Here is a 25,169-nt window from a genome sequence, read left to right as displayed (position 1 = left end):
CCAGGACATACACTCAAAAAATGTCGCCTTTTACAATGTGACAGAACATTATCCTTGGTTGTATATGAGAAAAATTGAGACAAACCTTTGGTTCTTTCTGCTGAACTCAGATGCTATTTAATTTATTACACAGTTACGTGTGGATCGTGCAAGGCAAAACCAGCAGAAAGGAAGTCTCAAAATCCAAAGAAATAAAACAGTATAGACACAAAAACATGTCAATGAATGCATGCGTGTCACTTGATCCACAAATGCACATTCGATGCTTCAAAAGGTAATTTTGTGTTAAATTTAGAACATCTTTATTTAATTGGATACACAAACTGTGATTTATTTGTACAAAAGGCTGCACATAAATGTAATAATAAATTACACATACACAAGTAAAAATGTATAAGGCAGATAACACGCATTTGTGAATTTTTCCCAAACTGGTGGGTAGATGTGCCCACATTATGGATGAATTTAGGACTTATTCATTGGCAGTTGTCTGTGTGCGGGTCAGCTATGGTAAAAACAGCTAAACAAAAGTCTCAAAATTCAAAGAAATAAAACACAAAAACATGTCAATGAATGCACGTGTGTCACTTGACCCACACATGTACGTTCAGTGCTTCACAAGGCCATTTTGTTTTTAATTTGGAACGTCTTCTTTTGGTTAAACATGCAAATTGTGTTACATTTATACAAAAGGGAACATTTGTATTAAATATATCTCTATTTGTAAAAATAGGTGCACAGTCATTTAATTCTGAACTTCACAGACACAAATTGAAAGGCATTTGTGTGTGGATAATAAAATGCATGTATAACATTTATCGAATTGATGGATAAGCGTTTACGCATTTGTGAATAATTTCAATATATTCAGACCAAGAGCGATGTTTTGGTGGTGCAGGCAATAAGTCCCCTCATAACTCTTGGCTGGATAACTTATGTAGCTTATATTATTGTATTATATATTAATATATTATATTAATATGAATGTATTATAATCATGTATTGGAGACTTGTAATCTACTGTATATAGTTTTATGTAATTTATTTTTATTTCGAAATGTTAACTTGAATATTTGATACTGCTGTTTTCTTCATTTGTTTATTTTCTTATTTTTCTTTATTTATTTTACTGATTGTTTCCTTGTATTGAATAATTACGTAAGAACTTAAAGAAATGTTTACTTAATTAACAAGTTTGTAAATATTCATTTTGGTGTCGAGAATCATCAGATATTTCTAGTATTGTTGTGGAAAACTGATATTTTGATATTATGACAAGACTGTCTATAATGCATTGTAGATCTTACTATAACGACATTATGAAAATGTAGATCTCATGCCATAGAAGTGTGGGAATCCCTGCATTACAGGCTCAGAATCTTTAGATTATTATGTGTTTTCATTTAATTAATCACATTATGTTTTATCATACTTAGAAAAACATTATTTTAGGTACATTTTACTATCATATCGATATTTAAGATTCCCTAACCGAACACCAGTCTTAAACCAGACACAAATCAACAATATAAAACTTATGACAGGTAAATTAAGTCACAATAATTTTTTTTACACAACACAGATATCTTTGAGCACCTAACCCACCCTTATGGCTAAACCGAACTATTCCTCAATAACAAGAAGATACAAGCGTAGTCACAATATGTTTTTAATTAAAAATATCAAAAAAGCATAATAAATCTATTTTAAATGACTAATACTGCAATGAACAAAGTCCTCTGAAGTTGCATGAAATCTCAGTGTAAGGAACAGAGTAAAATTGTTATGGTGGATGGGAACACTGGTCATTCAATAAAGACTTAAAGTAAGATCTGTTCCTCACACATGGCACTCACACAGCATCAGAAGAAAGCATAATTTTTAGAGTGCTTTATGTAACCTTGGGTAAAGCAATGGAATGCTCTGAAATTATTTTCAATATAATTGAATACAGCATCAGAGTGGCATTTAAAATTCAGACCAAGAGCGATGTTTTGGTGGTGCAGGCAATAAGTCCCCTCAGTAATGTTTCTTCATGAGTGTATGTTGATCACAAAAAAAAGTTTAAACTCTACCTTTAACATAATTTGTATATTTTAATACTAATTTATTTTTAAAACAAAAAATACCCCCCAACGTTTGGCTGAAAAAATTCTCACATATTCAACTAATGATTTGAAAGAATAATGGATGAAAAACCCAAATAAAAACCAAATACTCTGAACTGAAGGGTCTTTCAAGTACATACTAAATAGGACAGGTAGTATAAACTATTTGGATGACTGTATTGCGTCATCTACTACTTCCTCACATTCCTCTTCCTCTTGTTTACATGAACATGTCAGGTAATTTTTTTTAAAGGGGCCTCCGATGTTCAGGTGTTTGAAAAATTTTTCTGAGGTGACAACTAATTCCTGTCTTCTTGTCTTTTAGCGCACAGTACAAGGTGTTTCAGTGTTCACCTGGGGCACAAATTTTGGAAGTCTGGAAGTTTGCATCAGCCCTTTTTTAAAAAAATGTTTATTAGAAACACATTCTGAGAATTTTATTATACCCAAAATTACAAACTTTTTGAGGATGAAATAGTCTTAACAGGCAGTTAACTAAAGAAGAGCTGTTGCTCTCTTACCAGGTATCAAAGCATGTTAGGAAATTAATCAAATACAATTCCAATAACTTCCGACCAGAATTATAAGACAGAGGCAGTTTTATTGTGCATGGCATATGACATAACTAGCCATCTATTTTGACATCTGCTTGGAGCAATTCATTTTGTAAAGCACTGAATAACTATCGAGATCAAAATGTAACACAAAGTGAAAATATTGGTAAACTTGTTTTATTACATGCAGGCTGAACATGCTCTTCTTGCTCAAATCAATATTACACAAAGTTTGATCCAACAGCACAGATAAGTAACAGTGGTAGTGATAGTTAATGTAGGACTGTATCTGCAGCAATAAGCTAAATAAAATAAAAAAGAGCATGACATTACAATACAAATCTACAATTAGATACAAAAATATAGCTTAAACATAAAGTATTGTTTAATTTAAAGAAATACTGTATATATGAAATAAAATGAATGATATAATCCATTTATAATCACATGATCATTTTGTTGAGTATTACCTGATATAATGACATTGGATGGAAGAATCTAGTAATTATAAACAGACTTTGCTGCCAACAATATTTTCCTTAAGACTGTGTATACACAAACTTAAGAAAGCACAGTTTATTACAAATTAACAAAACCAGTCATAATGATACCAGCTCATAAAACATAATGGCCATTTAAAACCGAGCATGCATTGGTTTTAAATGGCAATGGCCATTTAAAACCGAGCATGCATTTTATAATGCATAAAGAGTCAGTAGACAAATTTTACTTTAAATTCACAATAAGCATAGTGATGGAAGATGAATTAGCCTACTGTACATCCAATTATATGGCCTACCAAAACATTATAGTTCTGGCATATGTAACAGACATCAAAAAAGGAACTCTAAACTCTTCGCAAAATGTAAGCACTGTGGGCAGATGTGCAAAACTATGAGATATTCTTTACATAACCTTAAAATGTACATCCATTTTTTAATTAATGTATTCAAATGTACAACAACATTAAATTGAGTGAAACATAATGAAAATGTAACCTTAAATGGAATGAGAAAAAAATACTTTTTAAAGCTGCATGAATTAGATTTGAAATAGTGGTTGACCGATATATCGGCAAGTCTGTTGAATCGGCTGATATATTGACTTTTTTAATTATCGCATCGCCCGATACATTTTCCCATTTGGCCGATTTGTTTCTTGAGGGTTTTGTTCACTTTTAAATAAATTTTATGATGATAAAAGGCAAATATAAATAAAACTTAGATTATATACCATCTGCAGAATCAAAACTTCAGGATCCGGAGCAAAAGTTCCTCTGATTTGAGGAATCAAATTGAGGAAACTGTTGCCTTCTGGCCGGCGCTTCAGAGCTCTGAACACCAGAACCGTCAGACACAGGAACAGTTTTTTTCCCTCAGTCTATCCATCTAATGAACAATTAAATTGTCCCATTGAGCAATAATTATGTGCAATACACAGTTTAAGTCTATTTATATTATCCAGCATATCCACTTCTGCCATTACTTACATTGTGCTCTACATAAAATACTGTATTTTTGTTCTTTATATAACAGATTGTAATAGATTTGCACTACGTGTGTGTGTGTACGTATATGTATAATTATTTATTTTTGTATTCTTTTTTGTTTTAATTACCTATGTCTTGCTGCTGTTTTTGGTATTGTTTGTATTGTTGTACACTGGAAGCTCCTGTCACCAAGACAAATTCCTTGTATGTGTAAACATACTTGGCAATAAAGCTGATTCTGATTCACAAATAATGAGGTCAGTCCGTGACAATCCAATATTCGATCCAGGCCGTTTAAACTGTCAGGAGATTGCTGCTAATGCTGGATCTGCACGAGTGCATGAGTGCAACATCAAAGTAAATGCACTTCACGTGTGCTTTAAGTAAATATCTTATTTACTGTATGTACAATTGGTTTGATTCTGGACATGTCATCCATGGTTGCTGGACTGCTGTGTGTACTGTTATTTCCTTATTCCTAATATATGAACAATGTGCAAGTAAATTACTAACATACTAAAATCTGATGACTAAACAGAAATCAGAAGAAACTGCTATTAATATGAACTGCTATTTACTGTTTCAAATACAATATTATTTTATTTGATATTTTTTTACAAAGTTAAAGTTTTTTTGTGAAATTGAGTAAATATAGTGCTAAATAAGAGTTTATAACTTTTTTCAGCAATATTATGTTTATGTTATTTACTATTTGAAATTGTGTGATATATCTGCCACCCTGCTTTCTGGATATCAGCATTAGCCATAAAAAACCCATATTGGTCGACCACTAATTTGAAATGTTTAAAATACTGAAATATAACAGATAAGATACATATGCAACTAACATAATTAAAACAATGACTCATAACTTACAAATGAATGATTTTTGATGATTGTTATGATGATGATGAAAATGAGTTATTTTTTCCTTGTTGCAACAGACATTCATTTACATACTTCCAGGTTCAAAAATCCATTTATCAGGTTCAGAGATCTGTTAAACAAAGCATTGATTATTATTTACTCACACAATTTGTAGTTATGATTCATTGCCATTCAGTTAATGTAAGAAGAAAAAAGTACACAAATAAGCTGACAAAGCATTAGAATTGGCTTTAAAACGATCAAAGCCATTTTCTATGTTTCACTTGTTTTTAGTTGTAAAGCCAGCTTTCATAACCTCATCCATTGATTTACCTTCTGTTTTTCCTGTATTTATTTAACCTTTGGCATGACATTTTACATGACACTAAAACATCTGTTTGACAGGAGTAAAGTTGGGCACCTACAATTTATAAAGGTGTCAATCCCTGGTATAAACCAGCCATAGTTTTTCAGTATGGTATAAGTTCAGTGAGTTGAAATATTGCATTAAATACCAAACTCATGAGACTTCTATAGATATGCTTAATGTTTCCTTGAACCTTTAAAGGGCACCTATAATGCCCCTTTTCACAAGATGTCATTTCAATATTTGGTGTCCCCAGAATGTGTCTGTGAAGTTTAATCTTAAAATACCCTACAGATAATTTATTATTTTATTATTGTTGAAAATGCCAATATTTGGGTGGGAATAAAAATTAGCTGTTTTTGTTTGTGTGTCTTTAAATGCAAATGAGCTGGTGCTCCCCACCCCGTATCCAGAATAGGGCTGAGCTTTGACATCTCTGCTTTGGATAACTAGACATCATAAGCAATATGACTGATCGTGAAAATAGTGGTGTTCCCTTCTGTCACTCACTTGACGTTGTGTCGATATAGTGACACTAGGGGTCGCTCTTGAGAGCCCCAAACACCTTCCACTCTTTGAGAAAAGGCCAATGAGAATTGGTGAGTGGAATTTGTATGCCACTCCCCCAGACATACGGGTATAAAAGGAGCTGGAATGCGATTCCATTCAGATCTTTTCTTCGGAGCCGAGCGGTTGTACTATCAGCGAACTGAATACTACTGCTGTTCCATTCACCTCTTAAGAAGCATGTGCTGTTGGATATATAACACATTTCCAGAAGTTCTGGAGTGCAGATTTCGCCCCTGGGTGCTTCGACAGTGCTAAAAGAGTGTATATTCCTATATTTTATCTATTAGAGCACACACATTGACATCTTTTTAAAGACATGTATTTATAAAGATGCCTTTCTGTCTTTGTGTGATTCCTGGATGTGGTCGTTATCTCTCCGCTTCCGATGGCCATGGGCGCTGCCTCACGTGTCTGGACAGCAATCACACTGAGGCAGTGTTTGTGGATGGTTCATGTTCTCAAGCCGGCCCCCCTGTGCTGCGGATTCTACCCACGGGTATGAGGCCGGCCCGACTGGCGCTGGAGGCGATTTGGGGAGTTGAATTGGTGCGGTTTCGATGGATAATTCCCTGCGGACCTCCCCGTTCCCCAGCACGCTTCTTTGCTCCCGTCCGGTCCCCTTAGTGCTCCTTGCCTGGTGGTTGGACTAACGCTTTCCAACCTGTCGCGGTGGCTCAGCTACACGATTCAGTTCACCAGGCACCTGCCCCGGTTCAGCACCATCCACTTCACTTCGGTGCAGGGTGAGAACGGCGCAACCCTTCGTGCGGAGATCGCAACCCTTCTTCACAAGGACGCGATAGAGCCTGTCCCTCCAGCCGAGATGGGGAAAGGGGACTACAGCCCTTACTTTAACGTGCTAAAAAAAGGCAGTGTGTTGCGGCCAATCTTGGACCTGTGAGTTCTGAACTGTGCCTTACAAAGACTCCAGTTCAAGATGCTGACGCAGAAACACATTTTTACGTGTGTCTGGCATCAAGATTGGTTCGGCTGTAGACCTGAAGGACGTGTACTTTCACGTCTCAGTTCTAGCTCAACAGACCATTTCTACGGTTTTCCATCGACGACCAGGCATATCAGTACAAGGTCCACCCCTTCAGCCTGTCCCTTTCCCCTCGCGTCTTCACGAAAGTCGCAGAGGCAGCTCTTGCCCCATTAAGGGAAGTGTGCATCCGCATACTCAACTACCTTGATTACTGGCTGATTCTAGCAGACTCTCGGGAGTTGCTGTGTACGCACAGGGATTTGGTGCGTAGGCACCTCAGCCGTCTAGGGCTTCATGTCAACTGGGAAAAGAGCAAGCTCTCCCTGCTTCAGAGCATCTCTTTTCTCGGCATGGAGTTAGACTCGGTCTCAATGATGGCGCATCTCACAAGCGAGCTCTCAAAATCAGTGCTGAACTGCCTGAAGTAATTTAGGTGGAGGACAGTGGTTCCACTGAAACACATGCAGAGGCTCCTGGGGCATATGGCTTCCTCAGCGGCAGTCACTCTGCTCGGGTTGATGCATATGAGACTTGAGTACCAAGACAGGTATGGCGCCGTGGCACACTTCGCATAGCTACCATACCGCTCTGCCGCTACTTATTCAGCCCTTGGACAGAACTTGCATTTCTACAGACAGGAGTTCCACTACAGCAGGTGTCCAGATGTGTCATGGTTACCACAGACCCCTCCAAACTGGTCTGGGGCGCCGTGTGCAACAGGCATGCAGCCGCCGGATAATGGTCAATACCGTGACTGGGTTGGTACATCAACTGCCTAGAGTTTCTGGCTGTACTACTCGCCCTGCAGAGGCTATTGCCATTGATCCAGGGCAATCATGTGTTGGTCCAATACAACAACACAGCAACAGTAGCATATATAAATTCCAAGGAGGTGTATGCTCTGAGCCACTAAAGTCAGTCGAGCTGAAAGCCCTCTCCTTAAACATGGTCCTCCTGATTGCGCTCACCTCCATCAAGAGGGTGGGGGACGTGCAAGTGTTCTCTATCAGCGACTCTTGCCTGGAGTTCGTTCCGGCAGATTCTCACATGATTCTGAGACCCTGACCGGGCTATGTGCTCAAGGTTCCCATGACTCCCTTCAGGGATCAGGTGGTGAACCTGCAAGCACTGTCCCGGGAGGAGGCAGACCCAGCCCTGTTATTGCTGTGCCCGGTGTGTGCTTTGCGCACCTACTTGGATCACACGCAGAGCTTTATACGCTCTGAGCAGTTCTTTGTCTGCTTTGGTGGACAGTGTTATGGGAACGCTGACTCTAAACAGAGGCTTGCCCACTGGATCGTAGATGCCATTTTATTGCCTACCAGACCCAGGACGTGCCTGCCCCCTTGCGGGTTCGAGCACACTCTACAAGGAGTGTGGCGTCCTCATGGGCACTAGCCAATGGCACCTCTCTAGCAGACATCTGCAGAGCAGCGGACTGGGCAACACCCAATAACTTTGCAAGATTTTACAATCTCCGGGTTGAGCTGGTTTTGTCCGTGTTTTTTCAGATATGAACAGGTAGTGTTTGGTAATACGGAACACCTGGCCAGATGTATCGCTTGTGTATTGCACCTTTCCCCTCCCCTGAGGCATAAACATGCGATTTTACCCCTAGTCAAGTTCACGAAGCGATGGACCCTGAATGTCCTTCCTCCCAAGCTCTATGGTTCATGAACTCAGCGGAGGAGTTTGCAGTCAGCCCCACGACGGGGTCTAATATGCCCTGTACTGGGATAGGTTCTCCACAGGTGCCGATTACTCCGGTAACCCCTGTGATGTATATTCCGCAGTACGGTCTCCCTGTCGTCAGATCCGAGTCTCCCTTGGGCAGGCTCTCTCTGCCCCAGTCACTGTGTTTGTAGAGCTGAAATGGAATCGCATTCCAGCTCCTTTTATACCCGTATGTCCAGGGGAGTGGCATGCAAATTCCACTCATCAATTCTCAAAGAATGGGAGGTGTTCGGGGGCTCTCAAGAGCGACCCCTAGTTCTTCCATCAGGGAACGTAGATTACGACAGTAACCAAGACGTTCAGCCCTATATGTTTGAACCGGTGTCAGACACTGATGAGGGAGAGACTCCGTCAGAAGTAACAACTTTGAGAATGAACCAGGAAGTTTGCAAATGGTTATTTGATAAATGTATTTATTTGTTGTAGAGTTTTTTCAGCAGTTTTGCAATGATGGATGAGCAACAAGAATACACACAAATACTGTTTCAACATTCGCTATGCTTTATAACGAAACAACACACACAAACAAACAAGTCCGACAGCAGTGCCTGTCAACAGTCATGGGCAGGGCCTATATAAAGTGACGTCACTTTGTACAGAATCTGCGAAAGGTGGATTTTTATCATTAGGGTGGTTGTGTGCACACACTGCCAACACACATTTATGTTACCTTACCCTTTAAGGTTGCTTACACAGTGACATGCGCCGGCACGTTTACACAAAGGCACATTGAAGCATACAAGTCTGAATAGACTAGTTAGGCTGAGCTGAGGTAAATAGTATAGTGAGCCTGAGATATCAATCTCCCAACCCCCCTTAACTAGAGAAAGAAAAGCAGATAGCTGGACATTCCTTTAGGGATTTATCAAGAAGAAACCAGGGAACTAAGAGCACCAATCTGTTAAACTGAAGTGGAAGCTCTAATTATATTAGAGCTTAAATTTCGATCCCAATACTTTTTGTCTGTTTACGGTCTAGATTTAAGCCTAAATCTAAGATACTAAGTCAATTTTTTTTTTTAAATGTAATGGCTAGAGTGTATAGCAGCTATTTGTTTTAGGGAAAGAAACATCCTTTTCCATTTGTTATTCGATATGAATTACCTTTAAAACACCATTTAGGCAAAGTATTTTCAAAAGGCATATTATCCATTTGTCATACCTTTCTCCACTTGAGTTCAGATAAATAAGGTGACACTTCAAGTGTTTTCCTTATGGCCTCATGTCTGGTTTCAGGTGTGGAAACCTAAAGGGATTTGTGTGACCCAAAACCCAAAATAGGGTTTTGGAATGAGAATAAAATAAAACCCCCCAACTCCTTGGTGTGAAGTGAAATACTGCTCAAAAATGAATACTCATAAGTGTTTTCTAGCTGCAAAACAAATTACTCTTGACACGTAAGATCATATCATATTGAGTAAAAGCTATTCCTCAGCCACAGATGAATATCTGAGCATAGACGACAGGTTTTTGAAGGCAAAAATCTGAAATCCTTTGATATTTCTCAATTTATTTAGTAATTTCACCTTGAAAGAGCCTGAAAAGATTGTTCTGCTGAATAAAAATTGATAATTGAGGATGCTTCTGTAGAAAAATTACTGAATAACAGGATAATTATGTGAAATGCATGTTTTAAAAGCAAAAGATGTTTTCAACCACCTCATGGAATGTGTGCCAAAGCTGCCATGTGAAGTCTACTAGGAGTTATAAGAGTCTGTGTTGGTGATCTGGGAGTTGACCTCTCAATCCCGGTCTCTGGAATGTGGCTGTGATACCCAGGGCAGATACTAGCAAGTGAAGGTATCTTTCAGCAGTGGACTGATCACAGCCAGGTCTATGAAGCCGCTGCTCTAGGACACATACTGAGAATATAGAACTGGATGAGAGATAATGTGATATTGGATGACCCCCCTTTAATACACAAAGCTCCATCTCTTCAGTCAAACATGTGCCTGAAACAGTGTGTATGGATGGTCAGTTGTGCTTACTGCTATAAAAGAGCACAGAAAATAGCAGTGCATGACATACAAATCGCTGTTGCATGTATGTCACAAACTTCCACAAGTTCAGCTTCTAAGTGTAATTGGTAAAGACCAAGGCAAGGCAAGGCAAGTTTATTTATATAGCACATTTCATACACAATGGTAATTCAAAGTGCTTTACATAGAAGAGATTAAAATAAGAATAAAAAAAATAAGAATAATTGAAACAGTTTAGAATAAAATAAAATAAAATACAGTACAAACATTCGGACACACAGTGGCACAGTGCTCATTCAGTAAATGCACAGATAAACAGATGTGTTTTGAGTCTGGATTTGAATGTGACTACTGTAGGAGCACATCTGATCTCTTCTGGAAGCTGGTTCCAGCTGCGGCTGGCATGAAAGCTAAAAGCAGACTCTCCTTGCTTAGAGTGAACCCTTGGTATTTCTAGCTGATGTGATCCTAATGATCTGAGTGATCTGTTGAGTTTATATTCAGTGAGCATATCTGCAATATATTGAGGTCCTAGCCCATTGAGTGATTTATATACCAGTAATAATACTTTAAAATCAATCCTAAATGTAACTGGGAGCCAGTGTAAAGACCTGAGGACTGGTGTGATATGTTCATATTTTCTGGTTCTGCTCAGAATCCTGGCAGCAGCGTTCTGTGTGAGCTGCAACTGCCTTATGGTCTTTTTGGGAAGGCCAGTGAGGAGTCCATTACAATAATCCACCCTGCTGGTGATGAAAGCTTGCACATGTTTCTCTAGGTCTTGACTGGAAACAAAGCATCTAATTCTTGCAATATTTTTCAGATGATAGTGTAACCCTGGTGATTTTCCCCTAAAAGTTAAGCTGGAGTATTTAAGACCCTTTCAAATAATGTTTCTTGGGTACTAAGTTTATATTTCTTTACGATGTGTAAATGGGATCTGCGCCTTTAAGAGCATCGTTCTGTGGTAGAGTTTGGTTGTAATGTACATGTGCAAAACGTGGGTTTTACAAACAAGTTAGGGTTTGTCCTTTATTCATTGGAGCATAAGTTATTAAGCCCGCCTGATACCTATGTAATGTATGTATGATTACCCGCCCTAAGAGCTCAGGTACGTCATTCCTGAGAGGGTAGAGGGTGCTACAATAGTATGCTGATTTAGTTATTGCTTTGACATGACTACTGAAACTAAGGTCTGACTGTAGAGACACACCAAGATTCCTGACTTGATTTTTAGTTGTTTGACCCCTAGCGTCAAGGTATGCATTCACCTTGAGAATGTCATCTTTGTTTCCAAACTTTGTTTAACTGAAGAAAGTTTTGGCACATCCAACTGTTAACTTCATCAATGCATTGGCACAGGGAGTCAATGGGGCTGTAATCGTTAGGTGATAGGGCTAAGTAGATCTGTGTGTCGTCTGCATAGCTGTGGTAAGCAATTTGGTTCTCTCTCATTATTTGGCTCATTGGGAGCATATACAGGTTGAACAGGAGTGGCGCAAGAATTGAGCCTTGAGGGACTCCGGCTCAATTAAAAGTAGCAGTAGTGGTATAATTAAGCAATAATGACAAGCAAGGCTGCTGTTGATTAAACTTTTGGCAAGAAAATGCAAAGACTTGTAGAACATTTTCACTTGTTAAACAATTTAAGAATGAATTGATTACACACCATTTTGATGATGAAATTAAATTAAACTTTAAAACATGGAGATCTGGAAAAATTATTATTAAAATAATTATTAAATAATTAAAAATCACTGAACTGGTGTGTTTAATAGCACATTATCATATCATATTTTTGCTGTGGTATCAAGAACAGTGAAATTGCACTGGTATCGGTACCACTTACTGAAATTTTGGTACTGTGACAACAGGACTGTGCAATGTCTAGGCACCAAAACAGATGACTTGCGACCAGCTTTTTATCACTAATCTGATCACATCTGCACAGCAGAGCTGGATATGGATGAAACATAAAATCCAGGTTGTATGTGCTTATTAAGTCGTTGACTAGAAGTGATTTATTTTTAAGTGAGCGGAAGTTTAAAAGTGCTAACTTAACAGTTTTTGTCCCCACAGCAATCTTAGTTTGGCGTGTAATAGGCACCAGATTAGATGGGTTTGCTGTACGGCTTTTGAAGGCCTTAGACTTTCTATGATGTAATCGAACAGCAATAGAGATTGATACAGGCACACTGGGTTCCCGCTTGTTTTGTAAACATTTGAGAAAGTTACTGTTATCATAGCGGGGACCCAACACATATCACTGAGAGCTGGTATCAGTTGTTTTTGGTTCACCTCGAGCAGATGGAGGAGGGTGTGAGCCCTGGCGTTGTGGCAGAGGTCGAAGAGCTCTCACAGGAGGAGGGGGAGGGCGAGCTGGGCCCGCAGGTGCTTGAGGGGCCTGACGTTTTTGCTTGATATCTGGGGCTTGCAGCACAAGAGTGGGATAGTTTGGTTCCAGCATACACCAGTTCTTCCATTTTCTCTGAGAAAAACAGATGTGGAGATGCTGGAGAGAGGGATAACGTGTCTGGTGAGAGGGGCTGTAATATGCTGTCCTGGTTTCCCTGGATGTTTTCCAGAAAGTCGTCCTTGGGTGCTGAATCTTGGAGCAGTTCTAATATGTCACAGTCTGTCTGTGGTGAACTTTGTGGGCAGGGCTCAGATGAGATTGTGTCCATGAGCAGAAATTGTTGTGGCTGAGTGATGTTATCATTGTCCTTGTGTGATTTGTCAACTGCATGTCCATTCAGGTGCTGAAGTGAAGTCCTGTGGTCATTCATACTGTGTCCAGGTGTGTGTGTGCCATTCAGATTGAGTGGATTGGCACACACTGCAGAAGGATGATTGAGGGAGAAGGAGATATTGTCCTTTAGCACTCTTGAACCAAGTTTGTTTGGGTGGTGGCCATCCTGTCGAAACAGTTGCCTCTGACTCCAGAAAAGATTGAAGTTGTCAATGAAGTTCACTCCTTTTATATTGCAGGTTTTTTGCAGCCATGTATTAAGCCCAAGCAACCGTGAAAACCTGTTTGTTCCTCTTGCTGGAAGTGGTCCACTGATGAATGTTTGAACTTTCAGTCTTTCAAGTGTTTCAAAAAGTTCATTGAAATCCTTTTTAAGGAGTTCTGACTGCTCTTTATAAATATCATTCTTCCCCACATGAATGATGAGTCGATTTGCAGTCTTATGTTTCATCAGAATGTTCTGAAGTTCCCTGTTTACATCTGAGGTTGTTGCTTGTGGAAGGCAGCATGTAGTTGTATCCCTGCTGCTAATGTTTCTGATTATGGAGTCACCCACTATCAGAGTCCTGGGCCCGGCTGCGCTCTGAGCTGAATGCCGCTGTCTGCTTTCGACCTTGAGCCAGTTCACATCAGTGTTAGCTACTGGCTGATTCAGTCTGTGTTCGATCACATTCATCACATTTGGGGATTCCTCATTCATTAATACTTCAAATCTGTTCTCAAGATGTATAGGCGGTGGTAGGAAACCAGTGTTTGCAATCCTTGTCAGAGCCGTTATCTGGGGTAGAGGATGCTACTGCGGCAATATGAGATGCTCGTGACAATCTGATGTCTCGAGTGCCTTTTGGTCTCGCTCCCTGTTTTTGCCATCGATTTGTAAGTCGATCGGTTTGTTTCTCTACACTCAGTATGGCCTGTCGAGGAGCACTAGATTCATGGGACTCACCGGCTGTATGCTGAGGGCGTCCATGACGAAGCTCTGTTGTGTGTTCCGTCTGGTTTGGTGGTCCTGTAAATAACTTTGTTTCAAGAACTGAGATCCTTTGTAAAAGTCTGTGGCAGTTAGTGCCTGCAAGTAGATTCCAGAAGAGGCATTTTCTCTTATCCTTTTGAATCTAGGCAGTTGTGTTTTCCCTTCCCTGGAATGAAAACTTTCAGTGGGAGGCTGGTCGGATAAAAGAATTCTGCTTTGCTTTTTTTTTTTTTTTGTAGTAGTCCAAGCTTTTGAGCACTGTGCTGATTTGTTTAAGTTAAAATTAGTTAAAATTAGTTGATAAAAGGAGATAAAATATGAAAATATAAAAGCGATAGAGCAAAAGCGTGGAGCAGTAAGCAAGAGCGTCCGAACAGAAGCTGAGCAGGAAGTGCAAACCAGTAAAGTCTCTCCTTATAACAATCACTGATTATTCTTCTCCATCTATCTTTCCCTCCCTCTCTCTATGTATGAACATATAAAAACCACATCAGATAAAAATAGGGAACAATATTATCACTAATAGAAGGTTTTGTCTTTGCCTCAAATTACTACAGAACTAAAAGGAAAGGATGATTCTTGATTCTTGGAATCTCAGAAAACCTGGTGAAAATCTATCCTAAAATGTATCCACGTAAAATCGCTGTGTCAGCTCTAATGGCCATCCAGAGACCTAAGTGCCTTAATAATAAAGGCCTCCAAAATGAATAGAAGTGTGAGAAGTGGGGTCACAATGTAAAAAACTACTTTTAAATATATATATAAAAATATCTAACACATGACTTGAATATACTAGACAGTTGTTTTTTCTATGTAATGTTTTGAATTGTGGACCACTGCAGTCTGTAATAGAGTTCATTATCTGGGTTTCCGTTTTTTATGCACATTTTGAAAATGCGCATAAGTAATCCTGAATGGAAACGTTTGATATGCGAATACACTTTCTAAATTCGCATAGAAATTTACTGTGCTAGGAAGAGTTGAATTTTCTATTGTTTCCCATGAGTTAAAATGTGCATGCCATTATGCTTGTCGGTGGGTATGGGTGTGCGATAGCTTGACGTGACTGGCCCAACAAAAGGTCAATTCTTCCTACATAGCCCTTGACATTCAACATTTAAACTCACATCTAGACGTTTTGAGCGCAGGTGTTTGTAGGTACATATGGGCATAACAGCCATTTCAACCCTCATAATATGAGATATTACATTCATTCTTCTGTGTCTTCTGGCAGCATTTAATAAAACGATGTCCAACACCACAAATAACTCTCTGAAGCAGCGGGCTCCATCATGACAAGGCGGGCTCCCTCAAGATAATGCTGATAACGTAGTGGATGGAAACGCACAATGATTCGCATTTTCTTTAGTCGAATATACAGAAATGCACATAAAAAAAAATTACATTTTGGATGGAAACCTAGCTAGGGAAACCACTGGAATGTTTGGAGGTTTGATTCAGTGAGCATATTGACAAGCTACTCTCTAATTAGAAGTGCTTGACCTTTGTCTGGTCATATTTAAAATAAATGTATAAATATCATATTTAAATATAAATGTATAGTTTGTGATTGGAAGTTAAAGAGTTAGCTCACCCAAAATGAAAATTATCATCTTTTACTCACCCTCATGCCATCCCAGACTTTATGACTTTCTTTCTTCTGATGAACACAATTTAAGATTTTTAGAAGTATTTCTCAGTTCTTTAGGTCTATACAATGTAAATGAATGGGTGCCAACATTTTTAAGCTCCAAAATCCACATAAGGGACAACTAAAATTACTCCAGATGGCTCTGGTGGTTAAATCCATATATTCTGAAGCTATTTGATAGGTGTGGGTGAGAAACAGACCAATATTTTACTTTAAATTCTCCTTTCTGCTCAGTCAATTTCCACTTTACTCCTTCTTCTGTTTTTGGTGATTCACATCCTTCTAGAACATCACCTCCTAATGGGCAGGGAGGAGAATTTATGACAAAATATTACTTAAATATTGATCTGTTTCTCACCCACACCTATCATATCATGTCTGAACACATGGATTTAACCAATGGAGTCATATGGATTACCTTTATGCTCCCAAAATGTGGATTTTGGAGCTTAAATGTTTTGGCACCGATTCACTTGCATTGTGAGGATCTACATGGCTGAAATATTCTTCTAAATATCTTACTTTGTGTTACGCAGAAGAAAGTCATACACATCTGGGATGGCATGAGGGTAAATTAGTAAATCATAAGAGAATTTCAATTTTTGGGTGAACTGTCCCTTTAAGCCATCTTAACATCACAATTGCAACACAAAAGCTGGATCTGAAATGGCATATTTACACATTTTAAAAGCTGGATTTCAGTCAATAATTTGTCTTTTTTTAAATGTCTTGTAAACACTTTAGTCTGACTTACAGATCTTGATAATGCTAATGTAGCTTGATTTCGTCCAGCATGTATACACATTGATCGGACAGCAATTGACCACTGCGTTTTGCACGTGCATCACAAGACTTGACAAGCAACATGTAAGTTGGTCACAGCTGACATTCTTCCTTTAAATATTCGATTACGCATTGTGTCATGCATACTTGGACAGACAGATGAAGACTTTTGTCACGTTTTAGTGTGTTTTGTTCATGTCTTTATTTTGAAAACTAAATTCCTTGTTCCTGTCATGTGATTTCCTGTTCATGCCAGGAACTTCCTGCCATGTTTTCATGAGTTTTGATCTTGTTTCATTGTCATGTTACTGCCATCTGACCCTCCTGTTCCACTATTTTTATTAGTCCTGTCTCTTCATTGGTCTATGTTTATGAGCCTTGTTATCATGTTCATTAGTTCAGTCTTGTCATTGATTATCTCTGTCTTGTAGTTACCCATGTTCATGTATTTAAGCCCTCATGTTTGCCATTGTTGTTGGTCAAGTATTGTGTTGGTGTAATGTTGTGTCATTGTTCTTTCTTTTAGTCTAGTCAATTTGTTTGTAGTCATGTTTAGGTTCTGTTTTATGTTCTGTTTTGTTTTCACTTTGTATTCATGTTTTTGGATTCAATAAAATTACTGCACTTGGGTTCTCACACATCATCGTCTCATCCTTGCTTGTTCTTGCCTGCCAGAACATTACAAACAATACCTTAACTGCACAAAACTGCATGTGCAAACGTACAGATTGACACCTTAAATGACAAAAAGTGGTAAAAAAGTAGGTTTAGATTTAAAGAAATACATCAACAAGAACATAACAATCCCAATGACCATTTCCCTTTACGAATCCTGAGAATCCACACATGGAACACAGACAATAAAATATCCCCTTTTGAGTACTTCTGTTGTCTAGACAAGCATTGCCAGACTTTAGTGATGGTCAAGAAAGTCTTTGTGGTGGTTGTTCAGAGCAGGTGGTGGGTGTTTAATTGCATGTAGTGTGCTAAAGAATAGCAGACTTGTTCTCATTGGGAAAATTTGCTGGCTATCTTGCCTGCCTACATTGTAAACCTTAAACAATCAATGGCTTCACCAAAGTGAAAACACAGTAAGACAAACTAGACTTCTCAATAAGGAAATAGTTTTTCCTTCACAAATACACATTAGCATTACCAACAAACAAACAGCAGGATAAATTGGTCATCTGTTAGTCTCAGTTTTTCCAAGTTGTCACAGAGCTAGCACTAGAAACTAACTCTACCACTACGGTGGCCCTAATTACCAAGATTTGTTAAGCTCGATTTTCTTAACACAAAAGTTCCAAGAAACTTGCAGGAAGTTGGAGATTTCTGTGTGTTTGCTATGGACTAATTATCACCCTACTAAAATGACCACTGCTTGTAAAGTTACCATTGCAAATATATCCCCACTGAAAGTGTCCATCATTAAAAGTATGACTAGCACAGGATGGATAAATAAAGCACAAGCAAAAGAACAGCTGGAGGAGAAAATATAGATGAACTTTGAGTTTGATAGCCATTGTGTGACAATAACCCAGGAAGAATCCATTAAGTGGCAACATTCTGTCTTACTCTATAATTTTTTATAATAGGTATTAATGTGTCCTTGAACTAAATGATAAAATTAAAAAATAGTTACAATAGGACTATTATTACCATTGGTAAAAACTTGTGTGGTCTGAGTTGGGTGAGAGCGAGCTTTGAGTTTCTACCTCCCAACTGTGAAGGAAAATAAGTCATTGGCTTGCCACAGGGGCCTATTACATTTCTCTGATCCTGTTCTGCAAAAATAGTTTCAAACAAGGAAGGTGTAAGGATTTACAGTGAGATCAACAGAGACATTGATCTCTGGTCCCTATGTGAATCAAACAGATAGAGTTGCTGGGTCAGTGTGGTGGGACAGACCTATATTGGTGTGATAAAAAATCCTTTCATGACATATCTATATATATATATATATATATATATATATATATATATATATATATATATGTCATGAAATGATTTTTTATCACAGTACTGTGCAACATTTTTAGGCACTTAAGATGTTTCACAAAAACATTTGTCATAAAATGATGTGTGTCATTAAGTGTGTCAATAGGTAAAATACATTTTAGACTCCTAAACATTACTATTGCAAATAGAAAAGATTAGAATATAAGAACAGGGCATACTGCAAGAGATGGCAAGAGTATTTCACTACAGTTACAATTTAAATAATTGTAATTAGAATACAGTTACATTCCAAAAGTATATTTATTACTAAAGAGATTACTTTGCATTTTATTGTCATTTGTTTCATTTAATATTTAGTCCTTTCAGATGGAAAACATGTATGCATATAAATGACGCAATCCAAAGTGCATTTGAACAGCGGTGAAGCACTTTCTTATGATGTATTACATTCATACGAGCAGACAGAGAAGTATGTTTGAAGTAAGCTTGGATCAGAAGAAATAGAAATAAACCTTGTGTAAATTTTCAGCTTTTATGCTAAGCTAAAATATATTAAATGCACATGTTACCAGGCACGATCATATTTTTTATCAAGAAAATTCACGTTGGATCATAATTTATTATTTCTAGTAAGACCTTTGATGATAGGGTAAAAATCATATTCTTGATAATAGTTTTGTATTGTTTTCCTGTAAAATTATCTAAAAATCCTTTTAAATTATATTTATCTTGTTTTAGAAACAACACTGCATAAGATATTTAGGTTTTTCAGAGAATGTATTTTTAACATGTATATTTTGTCTTATTGTACTAGCAGAGTTTTTATAGTCAAAACAAGCTAAAAAAAATCAACCAGTGCTGAAGTAGTAATACAAAGCATTTAGAATACGTTACAAATTACATTTTACAGCATGTATTATATAATCTGTAGTGGAATACATTTCAAAAGTAACCCTCCCAACCCTGTATATATACAACTAATGTGTGGTTAACCTTATAAAACCCATACTGTTAATGTACCCATGGAAACATAACAAATTACTAATACATTCTAACCACCAACAAAGAGAACCACACTTAACCAGTGGCTGAGAAGGTTTCTTCAGTTTTAGAGACAGTTAAGGGGATAGTTCTTCCAAAAATACAAATTTTATAATCATTTACTTATCCTCATGTAGTACCAAACTTTGTATGACTTTCTTGTCTTTGGAAAATAAAAGCAGATGTTAGGCAAAATTTCACCATTCACTTTTACTGCATCTTTTTTCTATACAATGAAAGTGAATGATGTTTCCAACATTCTGCCTAACATATTTTTTTTCCATACGATCAGTTCACCACGACTTTGCAATTACTGAGTAAAAGTCGTAAAATTCTTCACAACTCAACTACAAAGGAAAGGCTAACTGAAACATTTCAAGGTTACATTAAAACCAGAAGACACCACCTGGTACAGCTCTGAGTTTCTCTCACACCCACTCCACCCAAGTTACACCTGGCCAGGTGATGTGATAAAGCCGCTAACCACATCAAAAAGCTGGTAGTCAGTAACTCCATACAAGTACAAACACACACTGCTATTACATCCACACCAAAGCACAAAATATAATATTCTTCAGGCCTGGGCTAGTGTTAAATTGTTGTTGTAAAACTAACAATGCTCACAGAGTCCACTTATTTCTCATTAGAAAATGGTGGGCAGACCACTTCTATAATACTTTCAAGTTCTTCATTTTTTTTTTTTTTTTTTTTATATAATGGTAACAAAGAAAACTCTTTCACACTGTCGTAGCTTGCACAACTTAAGCAAAGATTCAGCCAAAGTCCTTCTTTAGCCATTTTAAGTGTCCTATGCACCTGAAGATCGGCAGGGGTGTGATGGTTGTTTATTTGTTTTCATTTTAATTTAGTATGCAAACCTAACCTAACTGTTCAATATAAGTCAATCATTTTCGATTAACGTGAATGTAGTTAATATATACATAATCTGATGTATGATTTAGTTGCTGCCCCACACATAGGCCCTGACATTAAGCCTCTGAAGACAAAGTCTTGAGCATCTATTCACAAAGACCAACTGCTGTCTTTTGTATAAAATACTGCTGTCTGATTACTTGTCTTATATCAGTCTGTAAAATAGGTCAAACACCATAGGAAAGTGCTGTCTATAAGGACAGCTGAAGCAATTATGAGAGCCCTATCTACTCCCAAAACCTGGAAATGGGGATTCCAACAATGACTGGACTCTGGAGAGCACATGAAAGCATAGCCTCTTATTGGAAAATAATACCCTATATGATAGTCCCTGGGGCTCTGTCTAATTATACTGCTTTATGAGCAGTCATGAACATTAGCTGTTATCTAGAGGGTTGGGAGAACATGGCCTCTTTCAAGTTCATCTATCCAGCCTGTCCAGCAATTCCAAAACAGCTGGAATGAATGAAAGGTTTTCTCTCTGCTTCCTCTCTTTGATTCTTTCACTCTTGCCTTTTTTCCACTTTTCTCCTAATTATTATGTGTACACGTAATCTACTGTATATACAGTACATTGGCTATATCTTTTTATTTTGTACAGATACAAATTCTCAAGATATAGCAAATATACTGTAGAAAATGGACACCCAAACATTACAGCACATAACAGCTTACCCTCTTCTGTGTAGGCTTAGCTACCAGTATTTACTTACATTAAAGGAATAGTTAACCCAAAATTACAATTCTATCATAATTTATTCACACACACATGTCATTCTGAACCCATATAACTTTCTCTCTTATGCAGAACGCAATACAATAATGCAATGCATTGCAATGATAGAGGATAATGTTTAACTTTAAAGCTAAAAAAAAAAAACTTTAAAAAGTATTGTAAAAGCACTCTGCATCATCTGTCTTCTGAAGGCATCCAATTTTGTTTAGAAACAACCCAGATGTTGTTTTTCACAATAAAAATGTAATCTTGAATTTGGGTTGTTTCTTACCAAAACCTATTTAATGCCATCAGAATGACAATTGAGTCACATGGGCTGCTTTTATGATACATCTGGGTCTCTTCAAAGCTATAAAGTGAGACATGATCTACTCACAACTACTCAATCCACAACCCAACTTGTACTGGGAGTTTTTAAAAACAGCACGTACTGAAATAATGATGAGGTTCTCTCATTGATTGTTAAGATAGAAAAAAATAATAATTCACCGGGAGCCTCAAACAGCAATTAGGCCTCAACCTGCTTGGGCATGCGTGCAGAAAACATCCTGACAGTGAGGAACAAAACTGAACTATCTCTGAAGTGTCTGATGACATTTGACATGGAGCAGGCATAAATGATTGAGCTCAGTAAATATGGTGTGATGAGAGATGGACTGCCCTCTACTACATACACTTGCAAACAAAGACTTCACAATATATTAAAACTATTCATACACTATTCACAACCTTGACATTCCTCAAAATCTTGTTTGGACTTTTTTTTTTTTTAATGGAATTTTATTGTTTAAAACCTGTGGACATATTCAAAATTAGGGCCATTGAGATATATAACAAGAGAAATAAAAAAATAATCAAGTTGTTTAGTGATGCATTTCTAGCTTATCATTCCTTAGAAATTATACAGTCACGGTCATAGCTACCAATACAGACCTAAAAATTACAGCCATGGTCAAAGGTTGTGGCAGTGACATAAATTTTGTGTTTTGCAAAGTTTTCTGCATCAGTTCTTGTGGTGTTGATTCATATTGTTTATAGGTTATTGTGCAGAGTGATCAGATGCATTTTAAATAATTGCAAAAAGCTTCATTGGCCAAAACAAATTTACTTTATCACAAAAACCCAAATGTCACTGTTTTTTTGGCCCTGGCACAAAATGACCAGCTAACATAATTTCACTAACCATATCAGCAGCACCTGGGAAAGTGTGAACGAGTACTAGTCAGGTGAAATCACTATCATTATAAATTGAATTATAAGAGCAGACTGTTTGCTCTAAAATTAGGTAAGAAGTGCTTCCAATCATTGTGTTTTTATGCACAGTGGTTACCTCTAAAGGAAGACGTGCAGCCATCATCGTGTTGCATCAAAATGGCCTCACATGCAAGGAAATTGCTTCAAAGAATATTGCACCTGAAAGAACCATTTAACGGATCATCAAGAACTTCAAGGAGAGAGGTTCGACTGCAGTGAAGAAGGCTTCAAGATGTCCCAGAGTGGATCTCTCCTGTGTCAGCTATGGAATCATGTCACCACCAGTTCAGAGCTTGCTCAATATTGGCAACAGAATGGTATGAGTGCATCTGCACACACATTGAGGTGAAGAATTTTGGACAATGGCCTGGTGTCAAGAAGGGCAGCAAAGGAGCCACTTCTCTCCACGAAAAACCTCAAGGACAGACTGAAATTCTGCAGGAAGTCCAAGGATTGGACAGCAGAAGTCTGGTGCAAATGTATTTGCTCTGATGAAGCCCCTTTCCGACTGTTTGAGACATCTGGAAAATCGATAGTCCGGAGAAGAAAAGGTGAATGCTACCATGAGTCCTGTGTCATGCCAACAGTGAAGCATCCTGAGACCATCCATGTGTGGGGTTGCTTTTCATCCAAGGGAGTGGGCTCTCACACAATTCTGCCCAAAAACACTGCCATGAATAAAGAATGGTATCAAAACATCCTGCAAGAGCAACTTCTCCCAGCAATCGAGGAGCAATTTGGTGATGATCCGTGCATTTTCCAGCATGATGGAGCACCATGTCACGTGTGATAATGAAGTGGCTCGGCAACTCCTCGGATCTTAATCTCATAGAGAACCTATGGTCAGTCCTCAAAAGGCGAGTGGACAAGCAGAAGCCCACAAATTGTGATCAACTCTGAGCACTAATAATGCAAGAAAGGATTTGTCCCAGAGGCTGATATCCAGCATGCCAAAGCGAATTGCAGAGGTTATGAAGAACAAGGGTCAACACTGTAAACATTGACTCTTTGCATATATTGAATGTTTTGCCAATAAAAGCCTTTAAAACTTATGAAATGCTTATTGCCGTTTTCCAGTATACCATAGAAACATGTGAAAATATAATCTACAAATACTGAAGCAGCAAACTTCGCAAAACACAAAATTTATGTCACTTCCAATACTTTTGGCCACGGCTGTACACCTCAAATAACTTTAGGAGAAATGTCTTACATTTTTATCTGTGAATTGGAACTTACAGTATAAGGCCATAAACGGAGTATGTACAGTATATAATAATCTGCTTACTTGATCAAATATTTATTGAAGCACTGTGTTTCTCTGTGTAATGTGTGTAAACACTTACTGTTGTAAAATGTTGAGAATGTGCTGATTTCTTCTAGAGTAGGCCATCAAGACAGATTTCAGTGAATTCATGGCCATAGTCATTGACTGAAAAACATAAAAACAGTAGTGCATAGAGAGTGAAAAAATTAAACATGCATCTGGTACACAAGTCTACAGAATCTCTCTAAGCCCACAAACACAGAGCCGCTTAAGCCATGTTCGTTGTTTCTATTGTAGTGACACAAGGTGTCTCTTCTGAGAGCCTCACGTACCTCTGAACTTGAACTTGAGAAAAGGCCATTGTCAAGTTGGCAGACAGAATTTGCATGCCCCACCCCGGACATATGAGTAGAAAGGGAGCAGGTGAGAGAATGCCTGACAGATTTTTTCTTCAGAGCCGAACGGTTGTGTGATCAGCGATCTGTGTGACACACGACTGCTTTCACCCACCTCTGCAAGAAAGCTTGCTGTTGGATCTGACGGCGCATTCCAGTGGCTTTCTCCTCTCTGCACGCCGTGCAGACTCTGCCCCTGGGCTCTTTGACTGTGCTTCTCTTATAAAAGAGTTGACTTCTCTGAAAGAGTTTATTTTCCTCTAAAAGAGTTTGATTCTGTAAAAGAGCAACATACACATGCGAGCGTTGAACCTCCTTGAACCGTTGAACATAGCCACGGCAACATTGCTGTCGTGGCTTTCTTTTCTCACGAGAGAAAGCCACTTCAGCGGCCCCCTGCATCGTTCCTCCTTCCCACGGGATTGAGCATGACCCGGCTGGCGTTGAAAGTGATTTGTGGATGACGACGTGCTCTGTTTTGCCGGGTAAAACCCCACGAACCACCCGCCCCCGGCACGCTTGCTTGGTTCCGTACGAGCTCGGGATGAGTTCGGCTTGCTTCGCGGCCATCCGGCGTTCTCCTTCGAGCCCCCCAAATTGGATGACCATTTCGCCGCTGCATCGCAGAGCGTCACAGCAGCGTCTGGTGCTGATGACTCACCTAGGCTGCCACCTTCCGGTCCGCTCGCCCAGTCTGAGCCTGACGCACGGATGTCCGCTATACTTTCCCGGGAGCCGTGAACCTCCCCCCCTTCTCCTGCTGATTCAGGGCAAAC

At 38.5% G+C, this 25,169-nt stretch overlaps 1 protein-coding gene across 7 annotated transcripts in view; it reads right to left on the bottom strand.

Annotated features, from left to right (window-relative positions):
* Positions 1-2,706: 2,706 nt before the first annotated feature.
* The window catches only part of LOC127651287 (uncharacterized), a 44,326-nt gene continuing 21,863 nt past the window's right edge, over positions 2,707-25,169 (bottom strand). For 5 of the 7 annotated variants that reach the window (XM_052137055.1, XM_052137058.1, XM_052137060.1 and 2 more), the window contains 2 exons: positions 24,078-24,163; positions 2,707-5,148 (listed from right to left, as the gene is read on the bottom strand). In XM_052137055.1, coding sequence (XP_051993015.1) covers positions 24,111-24,163 — 53 coding nt within the window. In that variant the 3' untranslated portion in view covers positions 2,707-5,148; positions 24,078-24,110. Of the gene's footprint in view, positions 5,149-10,229; positions 10,536-24,077; positions 24,164-25,169 lie in introns of those variants that run through there. The other 2 variants (XM_052137056.1, XM_052137059.1) reach the window with 2 other exon arrangements.

This window comes from Xyrauchen texanus, chromosome 11 (assembly GCF_025860055.1).
Source record: "Xyrauchen texanus isolate HMW12.3.18 chromosome 11, RBS_HiC_50CHRs, whole genome shotgun sequence".
In the NCBI taxonomy this organism is placed as follows: Eukaryota; Metazoa; Chordata; class Actinopteri; order Cypriniformes; family Catostomidae; genus Xyrauchen; species Xyrauchen texanus.
This window is presented reverse-complemented; position numbering and strand designations above follow the sequence as displayed.